The sequence below is a fragment of the Equus caballus genome, chromosome 9, assembly GCF_041296265.1.
Source record: "Equus caballus isolate H_3958 breed thoroughbred chromosome 9, TB-T2T, whole genome shotgun sequence".
Taxonomy (NCBI): Eukaryota; Metazoa; Chordata; class Mammalia; order Perissodactyla; family Equidae; genus Equus; species Equus caballus.
The window spans coordinates 17,219,209-17,238,034 of record NC_091692.1 but is presented as its reverse complement, the minus strand read 5'-3'; the positions used below and the strand labels follow the sequence as shown (position 1 = coordinate 17,238,034).

At 38.0% G+C, this 18,826-nt stretch overlaps 1 protein-coding gene across 1 annotated transcript in view; it reads left to right on the top strand.

Annotated features, from left to right (window-relative positions):
* Window positions 1-18,826, top strand: part of PREX2 (phosphatidylinositol-3,4,5-trisphosphate dependent Rac exchange factor 2) — a 278,353-nt gene that overhangs the window by 222,591 nt on the left and 36,936 nt on the right. Inside the window, exons 36-37 of the mRNA XM_023648497.2 lie at window positions 17,850-17,916; window positions 18,158-18,348. Of these exons, the coding sequence (XP_023504265.1) occupies window positions 17,850-17,916; window positions 18,158-18,348 (258 nt within the window). The remainder of the gene's footprint in view (window positions 1-17,849; window positions 17,917-18,157; window positions 18,349-18,826) is intronic.

Below are 18,826 nucleotides of genomic sequence, written 5' to 3'. Positions count from 1 at the left end.
TCTTTGGGCAATTAATAAAAAGAATTGCCATTCAAGTCATTTTTGTTATTCTACAATCAAAAGTCAAAGTTATGAGCGAAATAGTGATTCCTCGTATTCAACACCTTTCCATATACTTTGAACAAACACTGCTTGTAGCAATATTTAAAGTTTTCAATGTGAGCAATGAACTAGTGTCTTGCTTGGTGACTGATCTGGGTTGGAATGACAGTATAGCTCAGAGGGAAAAACGTACCTCTAAACTCTTTCTGTGCTTGTTTTAATAACTCTCAGCGTGGAGGAAAATCAGTCTCACAGAGATGTGTTGATGGGAGGGGAAGAAAAGATTTAAAAGCAGTTTCTTAACAAAAATCCAGTGAAGTTGTATTGTCACCTGTAAATTGTGGATAAATACTACCAATCTTATTTCTCTGATTTAGTTAATAATGTTAAACCATTAATTTTTAAAATTCTGATTCAAAATTAAAACGACCATAGAGGAGGCTGGCCCGGTGGCATAGTGGTTAAATTCGCAGGCTCCGCCTCAGCGACCCAGGGTTCTACCTTCTTCAATAAGACAAGTGCTTTTGACTATTTGCATCTCAAGGCAATGTAAATTGGCAATTTCTAAATTCTTGCTGACAATTTCTTTACTTAAGCCTGTGAACCACATCTTGAGTGGCACTGAACTGGAGGACGTAGGCCAGGATTTAAAATAAACAATTGCTGGTGAGAGATGTTGCCTTGGCCTTTCACGTGTGTGTGTGTGCGTTCCCTAAACAGGGATGGAAATTGGAAAGTGAGCCGAGAGCAGGTTCTGAAGGAGGGGGGACAAGCTGGTCTTGTGTGTGCGTGAAGAAATACCAACATCAGGGCCAGAGCCTCACTATAGTAGAAAAGCAGATATAGGAGAGCCGGCTTGGGAGTTTCTGTTTTCCCACAAAGAAAGCCTGCTGGAGTCAGGTTCTTCAGACACGTACAGGGCAGGAAGGGCCTGTTCATCCCTCCTGTGAACTAGGATGCAAGTGCCCTGATGGAAGGAGCTCTGTCTCTTTTGTCCATTGCTGTATTCCTAAAATGTGGGACATTGCTTTATACCTCAATAGATGCTCAAAAAATATTTATTGAAGTAATTAATGAAAGTATTAAGAACATGTCCTTATGTCCAGAAAGCCATAGTGTAGGATTAGTACTTTGTATTACTCTCAAGTCCCTGTTGTTGAATGCCTCAAGGATTTCAGGAAGGTTAGGCAGATGTACAGGAGTTTATCCATGATACGGACAAGGGAAAAAATCTTTTGAGTCCCACGTCATTTCCCTCTTCACTTCTATCTAATGCAGCAAAGCAGAATCCAGGACAAATAAGGGCTAAGGCTCTCTCTCCTCCCTCCCTCCCTCCCTCCCCCCTCCCCCCCCTTGTCTGTCTCCTTCTCTATATCCTCCTCCTCTTTTCTTTCTTTTCTTTTTCCTTCCTTCCTCCCTTCCTTCCTTCATCCCCTCCTCCCTCCCTTCCTTCCTTCCACTGTTTGTATCTGCTGAGTAATCTCCCAACTGCCATTTCTCATGCCTTCCCCCCCTCCAGGGAATTAGATAGCTTTGCACAGACTTAAGTGCCATGATCTCAATGGACTATTCCTCTTCTCACTCTTAAGATTCTTCTTATGCCTTAAAAACCCTTCATTCCCTTTGCCTACTATCTTATTTTTCTTAATGTGCCCATTAATGTTCGTTAAGCACTCTGCTAAAACTTCTTAGATCACTCATCACACTGGACTGTAATTACCTATTTATTGTCCTCTCTCTCGAACATAGGTTCTTTGCAGATAAATATTGTCTTATCTTCACCTTTTTATCCCCAGTGCCTGGCACCATGCCTGACATATTATTTGTTTATTGAACAAATAAATAAATACACAAATCTGGAGTTTAGAGCTGAACAGATTGGCTCCCTGAGAGGATAAAAGATGACCCAGGAGACTGGGCACAGTAAGAATAGTGAGGCAAGTCAGAAGATAGATGCTGAAGGCACAGGTACAGAACAGGAGCCCATGGAGGAGGCAGAGAGGCAAGGTTCAGGAAGTGTGTGAAAATCAACAAGGCACCAGGCCAATGTCAAAAGAGTTAGTGGACAGAGACTTTGAAGCAGTGGATGAACAAGAGTGCTATATATAAAAAGCGATTCAGAAAATGCCTGGAGAATGTCCACTGGATTTGGCCAGTGGGAAGTCCTTGGCGTCATTAGGGAGAATGGTTTGAGTAGTGAGGTGGGTAGAGATCTGACTGCAGCCAGCTGAGTGATGTGGGTTGATGGTTTCGAAGTGGGATTACAGGTTAGGCTTCTTGGGAGAAATTTTGATTGAAAGGAGAAGAAGGTTATTGGACAGTATCTAAAAGATATGTGGAGTCAATGAAGATTTATTTACCTTTTAATTACAATCAACTTGATCAAACTTCCAGTTCTTTGTGGGAAGAAAAGTACTCAGTACATAGTGCACGAGATTATTTCTGGTCCATGAATACTGATTTTCATTTACCCTTAAATTATTAATTTATTGATTCATTTAACAAATATTTACTGACCTTTGGGTCAGGCAGTTTTCTAGGTGCTGGGCACGCAGTGATAAAAATGATGTAGTTCCTGTCCTCATGAAGATTATATTCAATTCAAAATATTTCTTTAAAACTTACGTTTGTTCTGTTTGCTCATCTAAAGAATGAAATTACTGAAAAAGAGTCCCAGAGGAGCTCAATTTCTCAGTGCATTTTCGCTTATCCTATTCACTGTCTCTAAATTCTGCTAATGACATCTTTCTAATGTCTGTATTTCCATATTTCTACTGATATTACATTTTCCCTGACCTTCCCTCTGAAGCAGATGTCTATGGTTATTTAGAAAATGAGGGTCGTTTCTGAATTGTTCTCTACCTTAATATCAGAAAAATGGTGATGCTACTTCAGCTGATTTTAATTAATGACTTCAAAAGGTTAAGATAAGGCAGTGACTTTGCCTTTTTCATACAGTTATTTATTTTCTATTATACATAAGTTTCATAAGCAAAATATTAAGAGTGATGTATGTTTTGTGATGATGAAAATTTATTATGCTTGGCATTTTTTTCTTGACCAATAGCTACCATTCGTGATAGATGATTTCCAATACTTTTTTACACAAAATTTGTCTTGAAAGAAGACGCATTCTTCTTGGAAATGGTTTAGAGCTGTTATTTATCAGTAAGTTTAAGAAATTTAATTATTCATTTATTCAACTAAAATATACTGAATGAGTCACAGTGTGCATGGCACTGTGTAAAGTGATGGAGTAATAAAAATAAAGTGTATGTTGTGTCTGTCTTTAGGTGCTTATAGTTTAGTGGGGGAAAGAGACATGTAAACAATCCTTGCAATGCACAACAGTAGATAGTGACATTAAGGAATGTCCTGGGTGCCGGGGTGTGTGGAAGAGCTGCTGACTCTGAAGATACTTAGGAAGTTTGAGAGAGAAGGTGATGTTGAAAATGGGTCTGCAAGAATTAATAATAGGGGGAAGTGACCCCCGCAAGATGGTGGTAAAGCAGTTTCCAATGCTCCTCTCCTCACAGAAACATCAATTTGAACTACTGTCCATGAATAAAAATTCCTTCACAAGAGCCAAGGATTCCAGGTCAGAGATTATAGCACCTGAGTGGAGCATAGATAAGAAAAGATGCTTTGAAGAGTGTGGGAAAGACAGTTTCGAGTTACCTTGTCACCTCTCCCCTAAGCCTGGCCAACCCAGCATGCAGAGAGACACCCTCCCCAAGGGGGGAGGAGAGTAAACTGAGCACCCAGCTTCACCACAGACCCTAGCACCAGGCCAATCCCCATGACCCCAGGCTCCAGGTGGGCTCCTGTGGACCCAGGCACCAGGCTAGTCCCTGTGGACCCAGACACCAAGCCTGCCCGCCTGCAGACCCAGATACCAGACTTGCCTGCCTGCAGACTCCACCAGATGGCCACTCAGAATCTCTGGAGAGGCTGGTGAAAAGCTTTCCCTATTGAAGCCAGTCAGTAAAGACTGGAAAAGTTGCCCACTTCTTCAAATGCATAGAAACCAATGTAAGACCACAAGCATCATGGATAATCAAGGAAACAGGACACCACCAAGGAAACTAATAAAGCTCCAATAACCCGCTTTAAATAAATGAACATCTATAAACTGTCTAACAAAGAATTCAGAATAATCCTCTTTAAGAAACTGAGTGAACCACAAGAAAACACAGATAGACAACTAAACAAAATTAGAAAAACAATGCATGAACAAAATGAGAAGTTTAACACAGAATAGAAACCATTAAAGAAACCAAACAAATCCTAGAGTTGACAAATACAGTGACTGAACTGAAGAATTTAATAGACAGCTTTAACAGGAGGTTCAACCAAGCAGAAGAAAAAATCAGTGAACTCCAAGACAAGACATCTGAAATTATCTAGTCAGAGGAACAAAAAGAAAAAGGAATGAAAAAGAGTGAGTAAAGCCTACATGAATTATGGAACACCACTGAGAAACAGCCTATGCGTTATTGGAGTCACAGAAGGAGAAAAGAGGGAGAAAGGAACAAAAAGCTGATTTAAAGAAATAATAGTTGAGAATTTCCCAAATCTGGGCAGAAATTTGGACATCCAAGTTCATGAAGATTATAGGTCTCCCAAAAGTTTCAACCCAGAAAGATCTTCTCTAAAGCACATTATAATAACATTGTCTGAAATCAAAGACAAAGAGAGAATTTTTAAAGTGGCAAGAGAAAAACAATTCCTCACGTACAAAGGAGACTCCTATAAGGCTATCAACACATTCCTCAGCAGAACCTTGCAGACCAGGACAGAGTGGCATGAACCTGGAGGGCATTATGCTAAGTGAAATAAGCCAGACAGAGAAAGACAAATACTCTATGATCTCGTTTATGTGTGGAATCTAAAAAAAAAGAAGTTGTACTCTTGGATGCAGAGTAGAACAGAGGTTACCAGGGGCTTGGGGTGGGGGAAATAAGATGTTGGTCAAAGGGTACAAATTTACAGTTATGTACAATGACTAAGTCTAGAGATCTAATGTACAGGCATGATGTCTATACTTAACACTCTGTTCAACAGTAGAAGTATGCTAAGAGTAGAATTCAGGTGTACTCATCACACACAAAAACTTGTAACTATGTGAGGACATGATATGTTAATTGGTTTGACTCTAGTAATCATTTCAATATGTATATATATATCAGCTCATCATACTGTACACCTTCTATATATATACAGTTTTTATTTAAAAATTTTTATTGAGGTAACACTGGTTTATACCATTATATAAATTCCAGGTGTACATCATTCTATTTTGACTTCTGTATAGACTACATCATGTTCACCACAAAAGTCTAGTTGCCATCCATCATGGTATAAATATCGCCCTTACCTCATTCGCCCTCTCTCCTCTCCTCTTCCTGTCTGGTAACCATCAATCGGTCCTCTGTATCTACGTGTTCCGTTGTTGTTCTTGTTGTATCTTCCACATATGAGTGAAATCATACGGTATTTGTCTTTCTCCATTGGACTTATTTCACTTAGCATAACAGCCTCAAGGTCCATCCATGTTGTTGCAAATGGCAAGATTTTATCTTTTTTTATGGTTGAATAGTATTCCATTATATATATATATATATATATATATATATACACCACATCTTCTTTATCCATTCATCCATCAGTGGGCACTTAGGTTCTTTCCAAGTTTTGGCTATTGTGAATAATGCTGCGGTGAATGTAGGGGTGCTTATATCTTTTCAAATTTAGTGTTTTCATGTTCTTTAGATAAATACCCAGAAGTGGGATAGCTGGATCATATGATAGTTCTATTTTTAATCTTTGGAGGAATCTCCATACTGTTTTCCATAGTGGCTGCACCAATTTTCATTCCCACCAGCAGTGTATGAGGGTTCCCTTCACTCCACATTCTCTCCAACACTTGTTATTTCTTGTCTTTTTAATAATAAACTTTTTAAAAAATTGAGGTCACATTAGTTTATAACATTATATAAATTTCAGGTGTACATCGTTATATTTTGACTCCTGTTTAGGTTGCATCATGTTCAGCACCAACAGTCTAGTTTCCATCCTGACAGATGGAAAATAGTAGCCTTTTCAACAGGCATGAAATGATATCTCATTGTGGTTTCAATTTGCGTTTCCCTTATTATTAGTGATGTTGAACATCTTTTCATGTGCCTGTTGGCCATCTGTATATCTTCTTCAGTAAAATGTCTGTTCATATCCTCTGCCCATTTTTTAATCATGTTGTTTGTTTTTTTGTTGTGGAGGTGTATGGGTTCTTTATATATTTTGGATATTAACCCCTTGTCAGATATATGACTTGCAAATATCTTCTCTCATTTGGTAGGTCGTCATTTCGTTTTGTTAATGGTTTCCTTTGCGTGTAGAAGCTTCTTAGTTTGATGTAGTCCCATTTGTTTATTTTATCTTTTGTTTTCTGTGCTTGAGGAGACATTTCCAAAAAGATATTGCTAAGATCAATGTCGAAGAGTGTACTGTCTGTGTTTTTCCTAGGAGTTTTATGGTTTCAGGTCTTACCTTTAAGTCGTTAATCCATTTTGAGTTAGTTTTTGTGTATGGTGTAAGACAATGGTCTACTTTCATTCTTTTGCATGTGGCTGTCCAATTTTCCCAGAACCATTTATTGAAGAGACTTTCCTTTCTCCATTGTATGTTCTTAGCTCCTTTGTCAAAGATTAGCTGTCCATAAATGTCTGGGTTTATTTCTGGACCCTCAATTCTGTTTCTCTGATCTGTGTCTGTTTTCCTGCCAAGCTGTTTTGATCACTATAGCTTTGCAGTATTCTTTGAAATCGGGGAGTGTGATGCCTCCAGCTTTGTTCTTTTTTTCTCAGGATTGCTTTGGCTCTTTGGGATCTTTTGTTCTTCCCTATAAATTTTAGGATTCTTTGTTTTATTTTTGTGATAAAAGTCATTGGGACTTTGATGGGGATTGCCTCAAATCTGTGGATTGCTTTAGTAACATGGATATTTTTACTATGTTAATTCTTCCAATCCATGAGCGCAGAACGTCTTTGCATTTCTTTCTGTCTTCTTCGACTTCTTTCAACAATGTCTTATAGTTTTCAGTGTGTAGTTCTTTTTCTTCCTTGGTTGAATTTATTCCTAGGTACTTTGTTCTTTTTATTGCGATTATAAATGGGATTGGTTGTATAAAGATTGTATTGTATAAGACTGGGTTGTATAAGGAATGAATTATGCTAACAATGACAGCTAACGTTGGGTGACTTGCTATGTGTCAGGTACTGTATTAAGGGCCTTGAATCTTGCTGGTAATGGAAAGCACAACTTTTTATAGGTTCTAGTATAAAACTTTAAAAGCCAGGAGTCAGGCACTTAAAATCTCAATGTAATAGTACTTAATCATGTTTGTTTTAATATTTTCCTACTTAGACCTGAACAAGAATTTTTCTGTATTGTTTCTGGCTGGCGTCATTTTTGGTAAAACAGTAGTACTGTGAGGCCTGCAAAGGACCCTACGAATATTCTTCTCTTGATTGTAGTTGTCTGTCACTGAGGAGGGATTATTAAATACCCTTCCTCTCAAATTTAAAGTTCTGGTGATTGTCGGATACTTTCCTTTAAGTATCAGTCTTCAGTGGTGATTGAGATATAGCCTAATATTTATAAACTTAAGGAGACTCTTTCCTGCAAACAAAGAATCCTTTTTAAAATATGCATAATAATTATTTTGTCTATTTTTAAATTTAATATATTTCCTCTATTAGGTCACACATATGTAGTTGCTTGACAGTATGGTAACTCCAACTCCTTTATAGCTCTCAAGGAATAAAATTCAATTCAGTTAAATTCTACATCGAGTATTAGATACATACTATGTCAGGCATTGTCTTTGGTTATGGGATTACAAATAAAAAAAAATGGTCTCTGCCCACTGAGAATAGGCAGTTTAGCAAAGACAACAGAATGAGTGCAACTCAGTATAATATGGTGAGATGAATTTGTTTCAGTGGGGAAGTTCTCAAGGAGAAGTCATATTTGTGCAGAGTTTTGACAGATCAGTGCAATTTTGCCGAGCAGAAGGAGGTGAGAGGGAATTCCAGGCAGAGGGACTAATAGGAGAGAAGGTGGGGATGTTTTCACATGGATGGTGGGTTGGGTGAATCAGGCATGAACATGGCAGGGTGAAGAGGGGAGAGATGGGGCGAGATGTCTGTCAGTAGATTATTAGGAGAGACCTTGAATGCCCAAATCATAGACGTGTGGTGCTGGAGAAATTTGAATGACTTTAAACACAGTAGTGAAACATTCGTATCTGTGCTTTATAAAGGTAATTTTGAAGGCTGACTGGAGTGAAATAAGGAATACAGAAAAAGAGATGAAGGAGAAGAAGCTGACCTGTTAACTTACTGTCAGTTGAGCCATTATAAGACATTTATGAGTTTTTTGGTTTGTTTCTTTTGGTGAGGAAGATCGGCCCTGAGCTAACATCTGTTGCCAATCCTCCTCTTTTTACTTCAGGAAGATTGTCCCTGAGCTAACATCTGTGCCAGTCTTCTTCTGTTTTGTATGTAGGTCACCACATGGCTTGATGAGTGTGCATAGGTCCATACCTGGGATCCCAACCCGTGAACCCCAGGCTGCCAAAGCAGAGCACAAGAACTTAACCACTATGCAACCAGGCTGGCCCCAAGACTTTTATGATTTTAAACCTAAAAATTTGCCATTTTTTAATATGGAAGTGCCACACTTTCTGGAGACATAATTGTTATTTTTGTTTTTTTACATCATCTTATGTAGCAATTTAATTTGTCATTTAACACTCCTAACAACACTAAAAGATAGACGTTATTATCATATCTACTTTACGGATGCGCAAACTCAGAGAAGTTATATAACTTGCCACAGTTAAGGCTAGAAAGCAATGGATTTGCTATTCAAACCCTGATTAACTAAAATATAATGGACTGGGCATTTATTTTCACATATAAGGTATAAGACATAAATAAATAATACTTTGTAAAATATCAATTCCTGTTTAAACTTTTGTTGTTGTTGTTAATTTCTTTATTACTTATTCTAAAAATGTGTAACGTGATGAATTTAAGCTGGTTTTACAGGAGGTTTCTACAAGGTTCAGTTCGTCAGTAATATTGGCTTGTAGCTTTCTTTTTGTGTGTTATACTTATCTAGTTTTGGTATGAGGATGATGTTGGCTTCGTAGATGAGTTAGAAAGCTTTCCCTCCTCTTCAATTTTTTGGAAGTGTTCGAGAAAGTTAGGTCTTAAGTCTTCTTTGAATGTTTGGTAGAATTCACCAGGGAAGCTGTCTGGTCCTGGACTTTTATGTTTGGGGAGGTTTTTTGATTACTGTTTTGATCTCCTTACTTGTGATTTGTCTATTCAAATTCTCTATTTCTTCTTCATTATTTTTTAATTTTTTTATTGCAATAACATTGGATTATAACATTATATAACTCTCAGGTGTACATCATAATAGATTTCGAATTCTGTGTAGATTACATCATGTTCACCACCCAAAGACCCATACACAAAAATTAACTCAAAATGGATGAAAGACTTGAAGGTAAGACCTGAAACCATAAAACTCCTAGGAAAAACATAGGCAGTACACTCTTTGACATTGATCTTAGCAATATCTTTTTGGAAATGTCTCCTCAGGCACATACAACAAAAGAGAAAATAAACAAATGGGACTACATCAAACTAAGAAGCTTCTGCACAGCAAAGGAAACCATCAACAAAACACTGTTATAGTTCCTTTTTTGAAATGCAGAGTAACTGCTAAAATCCAAAAGCTACCTGATACAGTTTAGAATATTTTTGGATAGGGCATGATATTAAGAGAAGCATAAATGAGTCTGGTCAGGTGAAAAATCTCCATAAGAAATTTCCATAAATTATTATAAATTATATAATATATAAAAATTATTTTACATATATAAATTATTATAAATATAGAGTTTATCTCATAAGCAATGATCTGGGGAAGAAACAAGAATATAACAGAGATCTGAGCTGAATATTTCGGTTATTCCTCCTTATTTATAAAGTACTAGCAGCATTACACCTTAATCATCTCTCTTGGAAATTGGGTGTCTTCCAACATGCCCAGAAAAAAGAAGCAAAAACAGTGCCAAATGAGAAGAATGTCACTTTTGTCATTGGTTTAACCTCTATGTATCTCTAATGACAGAACTAACAGATTTAAATATTTTATAACAGGCTATTGCATTGTCTCTCTGTGTGGAAGCCAGACCATCCCCGGAGCGCCAGCCTGACCCTATGGAACAATGATCCTAATTCTTTACCCATTGGAGAAAGCATTTTCCTAGTTTTTAAATTACTATCTTACCTTGCATAACTCTACATAAACTAATCTCAGTGTTCTTCAAACTCATTTTCCTTCTTTCACAGCAAACATCAATTCCCTATTTCTGTTGCCTTGGTCACAGTCTTGCTGTGAATCCAGGATGATTCTTTTCATTTCCAGAGTCTCTTGCAGTTCTAAATTCCCTAAATTTTCATGTCTTATGTGTCATGTATTTTTTTCTATTTATTCTTACTTTTTTACTGGTAGCTTAGCATTTACTGTAATGCTTCTCCATTGTTTAACAAATTAATTACGATTCTTTAGTTTGGTATTTAAGTTCCCCACAATATGGATCCAGCCTGCTTGCCCAACATTCTCTCTCCCTACCTTACACGAACTTGCTCTTCAGCCAAATTGGCTCCATCCATTTCTATGTCTGGTCTTTTGTTCATGGCCTCGCCTGCACTTGAAATGCTGCTTTTGCATTTTGACCTGTCCGGAATCCCATCCATCTGCGCAAGTCCAGCTCTTACGCCATATTCTTATGTGGCCTTTCTTCTGCCTCATGTGGGCTTTCCGAGACCTTTTGGCACCTTTTAACTCACCTCTCTGTTTCTGCCCTGAATTACAGATACCCGTGTACTTGTCTTCGATATTAGATTGTGTGAGATAAACGCCCAAGAGTAGTTTCATTGTTGTTATCTCATTTGGATATATTTATAGTACTACTTATTGTAACTTATAACATTATCACCTCTTTCATGGGTATTTTATTCTATCGGGACTAGATGAAAAAATATTACCATAATATATCCATTTTGTGTGGCAGAATTAATTTTCAAATTGTGACCGTGAAGCCTGATGTATGCCAGCATGAAGGGAAACTTGCTGTTCAGCCTATATAAAGTAGCAGCAGCCCTTTCAAAATGGGCTTAATGAGATTTGCTGTATTGAAACAAAGAACCATGACTTCATTCTTCCTAACCTCAGAAGCATAATAAACTATGGTCAGTTTGGGCAGTAATCCAATTTTCCCATTAACTCTCTCATAAATTTTGATTAGAGGCATTGCAAAACTTTTATAATTAAAGGAAGTACATTAGAAGTTTATTTCCTGCCCATGGCTGTCATATTCTGAAAAATGCTGAAGTTCTGTGAATACCTGTAAACCTTAGGGATGGTAAAATACTGGCTGAAAACCTTTCTTCTGATGGGGCATACCCTCAAACCCAAATTCTTATTTTAACAAATAATTGATTGAATTAAAATATTTGTTGCCTATGTAAATCAAGATGGCTATATTTCACAGTTATTTTCTCTAGACTTCATCAGTGCATAGATATATTTTATAATAATTCATTGCTTTGCATAATAATGGATTAACAAATATTAACTTCTTGCACAAGTCTGGATCAGTAAATATCTTTAACTCTGAATTCGTAGTAGGTCTTTATCTTCTAAGAGTATTTTGAAGATGCAGTTATGTCATGAGATGCTTTTTCTATTTCAGTTCTGCTATATCGCCGCTTAGAAAAGATGAGATTGTTACTGAATAAGGCTTCACTTGATGTGAACATTTATACATCTTAAATATATAAAAGTTATTTTTCTACTGGCTCTCGTCATCAAATAGGGTTTTTTTTTTCCTTCATAGATTTTGCCCTATGGAAAATTTGAAGATTTCTGCCAAGTCAATTTAAGTGAATATAGCAGAATTAGATCCACATGATTCTGCTCTTAACTGGCTAAATCAGTGACAACTTTTTTTGAAAGGAACATCTCTTTCAGAAAGGAGGCAGAGTGCTCAGTGTGGCCAGCTGTAGTGGCAGCTTTCTGTTGTGACGGTTTCCTGAGTGGTGGTAATGATCCGTGGACTGCTCTTACAGAACATTTTTCTTCCCCAATGATTCGAGGGACAGAAGAGCGGCAGTTTCTACAGTCAATGCACCTGATTAAGCCATTGAAAAAACGCTCTACTTTTAAAAAAGCTTCTTTTCTTTTTACACCTGAACCTCGACTCATGCGCTGATCATGAAATTATGTAAATTCCAAATATCTACCTTCATTTTCATTTTTTACAGGTATCATAAAATATTTTAGATGGCCTTAGGGAAAGCAGGAAGTTTCGGCCTTATTTTTATTCCTTGCCATGGCTAAAAATACTCCAAGACACCTCCCACTGTGTGCATCTGAGTAATAGTTATTACTGTCTATTGAATGAGTCCTCTTTGCTTTCCACAGTACTGAGCACTTCATATGCATTGATTAATCTTCAACATTTTGCTATCTATACATTAGACAATTCTAATATCCATTGTAAAAATGAGGTACTTGAGACCCTGGAAGGCTGAATAATTTGTCCGTGGACTTATGTACTCTTTTTCACTGCATTACTTTTTCTGCTAAGCATACTTGAGGGAAGGCATGAGGCACTCTGTTCAACGTGTCTCTGTGGGTTCCAGCTTTGAAGTACCACCTCCGTTCCAAGCTTTTGCCCTGTTAGATAAAATATGAAGACAGAAAATGTAAAAGTCACAGCTGAGCTCATAATTTGTCGTCTCAGTGGCCCATAAATCAAAACGAAATGCAAGTGATGAGCTGTAAGCTGTGCTGAGGCCTCTGGCCTGCTGGCCTCTGGAGGGGGAGCGAGGGGGCGGGTACCACTTCTTCAGGGTAATGGGAAATTCAAGGCATTCTACACTAGGTGGAGATCCAGAGCCAGCCTTACAGTTTGAAACCAGGGAGGACAGAAGGTCTTCACTTCTGAGCAAAGGATGAAAAATTGGCTGCCTACTACTGCTTGAGACTGTAGCTTTTGTGGATGTGTGATGGCAGACAGGGCTTAAGATGGCAAGAGGAAGCCAATACAGCCATTAGACTAGGAACTGAACCAAATCACTCACTGGTTCAGTGATGTGACTGGTAATAATCCAGATGTCAACACAACGTAATACTTGAGTCACCACTATGAAACTGATTAGAGATGGCTGGTTCTGAGCACAAAGTGAGCACAGGATCATTTGTAAGAGAAGGATGATGAGAGATAGGGGATGGAGCTGCATCAAAAAACTAAATAAAACTAAATTAAAAAATCCTCCCATTTCAAATGAACTTGAAAAACAAAATTACAAAGCACATTAGGAAGCTTAACACTAAGAAAGAGCCAACAAAATTGACCATTGAAAATAAATTTGACTCAGAAGAAATTAAAATATTGGAACAGCCTGGCAAAGTAAATTTTGGATGCACAAAATATAGACAAAGGATTGCTATCCATGAAAAAGGGAGAAAATCCTAAAATAAAAATAGTCAATTATCCAGTTCCTTATTTACAAGTATTTGTTAAGATCGTGCTATGTTCTGCACACTCTTAGAGGCATTGGAGATGCAGCAATAAATGAAAGTAAATAAAATTTGTATCAACATAGAGAGTTTACATTCTTATGGGGATTTTACATTTTAGTGGTAGAAATGAAATAAGAATAAGCAGAAATCTTAGAAATGAAAAAGAGAGTCATTGAAATAAAATTCCCAGTAGAAAAGATAAACTCTAGACTTGACAAAGACAGAGTTCTTTCATTTGGAAGATATTACTTAGGAAATCACCCAAAATGCAGTACTGGGAAAATAAGATCTTAAAAGAAAGTATGTACGTGTGTGTGTGTGTGCTTATGCCATGTGCATGTCTGTGTGCGTATATGTGTATGTGTGCGGAGAGAGAGAGAGAATGAGAGAAAACCCATGAGATTATGCACAGAGATAATAGCTGAGATTATTTTAGAATTGAAGACAGAGCTCCTCAAGTTGAAAGTACCCTATGAGAACCTAGCTGGATAAATAAAAATAAATCAAAGCCTAAGCACTTTATGGTAAAACTTCAGCGCTTCAAGGATAAAAAGCAAATCTTAACCTTTCAGAGAAAAATATAGACTAGCCCCCAAACAAAGACAGTAGGATTGAGAGCAGACAGCAAGAGCAGTACTGAGGGGAAAAATGTACTGTCAATCCAGAGTCTAGAATTTTATGCCAGAGTAAACCACTGACAGGTACTGACCAAAAATATTAATTGAATAATCAACTTTAAAAAACTGAATATTCTTGAGGAAGAAGGCCTAGAAAGAAAATGTGGATAAAAAAAAAAGTAAAGAGGAACAGAAACTTCTAAATGTCATCAAATTTAACTCTTGCTATAAAAAGTAATAACTAATTTCTATGTGGAAAAAAAAAAGTAAGACTGGGGCCAGCCCAATGGCGTAGTGGTTAATTTCACACTCTGCTTCAGCAGACCGGGGTTTGCAGGGTCAGATCCTGGGCACGGACCTACACACAGCTCATCAAGCCATACTGTGGTGGCATCCCACATACAAAACAGAGGAAGATTGCCACAGATGTTAGCTCAGCAATAATCTTCCTCAAGCAAAAAGTGGAGGATTTGCAATAGATGTTAGCTCAGAGCTAATCTTCCTCAAAAAAAAAAAGAAAAAAAGTAAGCCTAACCAAAGGTAAAAAATACAATCAGGCAATAAAAGAAGAAGAAATACAGATGGCCAACAAATATATGCTAATTGAAAGTAAAAATACCAAAGGTTGAAATTCTAGTAACGTCACTGTGAACAAGGATGGGGAAGAATGATCACAGATATTCTTTGGTACCTCTGCATGGGCTAGCCACATGGGTGACCTTGTAAAGCATGGAAGTGGTAGATGCCAGCTTCTGGGTGATGTTTACCCCGGGGAGGGAGAGCTTGAAACAAGAATGGGAGTGGAGAAGGGTGAACAATAAGAGGCTTGCGTGTATCTCTAATGTTTCATTTCTTTCATAGGTGAAGTCAAAGTGCAAAATGCTAAGATTTGTTAAAGCATAGTGGTGCATACATGGGTTTTCATAGTTTTAGCGTAAATGTATACCTGTGTAATTGAAATGAAAAGACACTCAGAACTTTCAGCAGAACAGGAATTTTTATGCACAGCAATACAGTTATAAAACAACCAGTCTTCTGGTAATGAGGAAAATTAAAACCCAAACTCTTCATCAGGGCCTGTAAGGCCCTGCAGAGTCTACCCACTCCGGTCTAAGTTGCTCATTCGTTTGAACGTAGCTCCAGCCCCATTGCGTATTTTTCTTTTTAAAGATTTTATTTTTCATTTTTCTCCCCAAAGCCCCCCAGTACATAGTTGTATATTCTTTGTTGTGGGTCCTTCTAGTTGTGGCATGTGGGACGCTGCCTCAGCATGGCTTGGTGAGCAGTGCCATGTCTGTGCCCAGGACTCGAACCAACGAGACACTGGGCCGCCTGCAGCGGAGTGTGCGAACTCAACCACTCGGCCCCTGGGCCAGCCCCGCATTGCATATTTTTTTACCTCACACAATTGAAGCTCTTTTCCTCTTCTCATAACAGCCAACCTCTTGGATTGTTATCACCTTCTGATACTGGAGAAAATCTAGAAAATTTAAAATATCTCGAATTCCTTTGATATTGCTGTGGACCCAATGCTCTTAGTAGATATTCACTCAACCACCTAAATGGAACTGTATTTTCATGGCACTTGATGGATGTTCCACTTTGCAGTGGTTCATGTCACCGTAACGCAGTCGATGTGAGCTGGACACTGCCTGGGGTTACTGTCATCCCCATACTCCTGGCAGCATTATGTGCTGTGTCAGGTTGAGGGAATACTTCGTCTGTGGACTTGTGTGCTCTTTTTTTATGACATTGCTTTTTCTACCAAGCACACTTGAGGAAAGGTTTGGGGACATCTGGTCAAGATATCTCTGTGGGTTCCAGCTTTGAGGCACCGCCATTGTTCCAAGATGGTCCACGGAAATCTCTTAGGAGTTCACAATGAATCAGAATAAGTAACAACCAACTTTGGATACTAACCTATTTAAAAATTATTTTTGTTGTTGCTTGAATTTATATTTGAGAGGTAAATAAACTAATTCTCAGTGACTATTCTCGTGGTCTAGTGGTTAAGATTTGACACTCTCACTCCCATGGCTCAGGGTTCATTTCCAGTCAGGGAACCACACCACTGGTCTGTTAGTTGTCATACTGTGGTGGCTATATGCTGCTGTGATGCTGAAAGCTATGCCACCAGTATTTCAATTACTAGCATGGTCACCCCTGGTGGACAGGTTTCAGTGGAGCTTCCAGACTAGACAGACTAGGAAGAAGGACCTGGCCACCCACTGCTGAAAATAATTGGCTGTGAAAATCCTGTGAATACAGTGGAGCATCATCTGATACAACACCGGGAGGGGAGAGGATGGAGCAAAAAGACCGGGCAGGGTTCCGCTCTGCCGTACACAGGGCACTAGTAGTTGGATCGACTCCACAGCACGAACTCCTAAGAATGACCATAGTTTTCATTTTGGAAGTTTCTCTTAAAGTAAAGCTTTCCTAATTTAAAGTGTAAAACTTGATTAATCCATGCTACTTAAAAAGACAAAGAACAACACTACTGCTAGTACTGGGAATAGCATTATGTGTGTGTATCTAGGGGGCCTCAGAAGACCAGCGCTAGGCAGAAAGTTCCCCCTCACTGATTTTGCCCATTACTACCCATGCATTTGATAATAATCTGCCAATATTTTGAGGTGCTAAATGGTGGTCTGAAATACCTGTCTAATCAGTTTCATTTCACTATCTAGTCTGACGATCATTCTAATGTTATAGGACTCATTTTGATCCATCAATGTTAAGTGTTCACATCCTGAAGATAATTTCACCTCATCAAAAATGGATACTACATTAAACATAACTTAAATGTATCCTGTCTTCATGGGTCATTCCCTTAAAATTTCTGTTTAGCATTGAGCCGATAGCTACACAAACTCGGGAATAATTCTTTAAAAATTGCATTTAATTATTGCAGGATTCACTTAGTGTATTAAAGTAGTTGTTACCATATTGCACTTTGGTGACAAAAAAGAGCAGTGTGTCCTTGAAAAGGGTTTGACTTCCAATCTCAGCATTGTTTAGTGGGTGAAAGAATCCAGCTCAGGAGTCTGTTTAAAATTCATTTTTTGTATATTGTTTTCATAATCTTACACTTGCACAATAAATGAAAACTGAGTAATGTTCTCCAATAGTCATAAGAAATATATTTCTTCAACTTTTGTAACATTAATTATTACAAATATGAATGAGCGCTTACTCTGTGCTATGTACTGTTCTAAGTGTTTTATTTGCATTAACTCATTTAATCTTCTTGGCAACCTTTTGAAGTAGAAGCTGACATTATCCCCAAATTAAAAAAGAGAAAGTTGAGGCATGCACAAATTCTCTGTATGTCGTGGAGCTGGTGTCAGCTTTAATGATTTTTCTGAATAGAGGACTATTGACATTTTTGCAATCCCACCCATCCTAGTATTCAACACTTTTATCTATTAATTTGTCTTTAAAAGCAAGTCAGTGAAACTTGTCTATCTTCATGCATTTCTAACAATAAATGATCATTTATTCTTTGGATTCTTCCAGGGCATTCTATTTGGACAAGTCAAATTCACCACCAAACTCTACATCCAAAGCTGCCTATGTAGATAAGGTAAAAATAGATGATGGCATTTATTGATGCTTTGCCATTTATATACCTCCTTTATTTAATTTTTCTGCTGTTGTTTGTAAGCAATGTGTAATTATAAATATTTGTAGTCTCCAGTTTTCTTACCTCCCTAATAATTTAGACTAATCATTAAAAGTTTTAACAACTATAAATTGTATCCCATCTAAAAGGATTCCTTTCTACTAAACACATTGAACTTGATGTCCATCACTGTTTTCTGCAGCTAATGAGGCCTCTCAATGCTTTGGATGAGCTCTATCGACTGGTAGCTTCGTTTATCAGATCCAAGCGCACAGCTGCCTGTGCGAACACAGCCTGCAGTGCCTCTGGAGTGGGACTGCTGTCCGTTTCCTCGGAGCTGTGCAGCAGGCTCGGGGCCTGCCACATCATCATGTGCAACAGCGGCGTGCATCGGTGAGTGGACTCCCCGCCTCGCTTCGTCTTTGTTGTGCCGAATTTCATTTGGAGGTTCTTATTTATACTTTGACTTTATTAAATTATGACTGGAAACATTCAAAGGACTTCGATGCCTTTGGAATAAGATTTTGGAAATTAGATAATTCTTGCACGATATTGCCTGGCTTTAGTTCTTAGACTTTCAGAGACTAGTTATTCATACAAATGAATGCAATCCAATATTTATATCTCGTTGCCCAGAATCTTATCACCCTTGAATTTATGTGACAAGATTTATACTTTAGCTACAAAATTATGCATCATTTTTATTCGCTATAGGAACTTGCTTGGTAGGAGCTGGTACAACTAGCTAAACAGAACTTTTTTCAGTGCACTTGATGGACTTTGCATTCTTCAGTAGTGTTTGGATCCCTCTTACCCAGTTCTTGTGAGCTAGCGGCTGCCTTGAGGTTACCACTACCTTCCTACTCCTGGC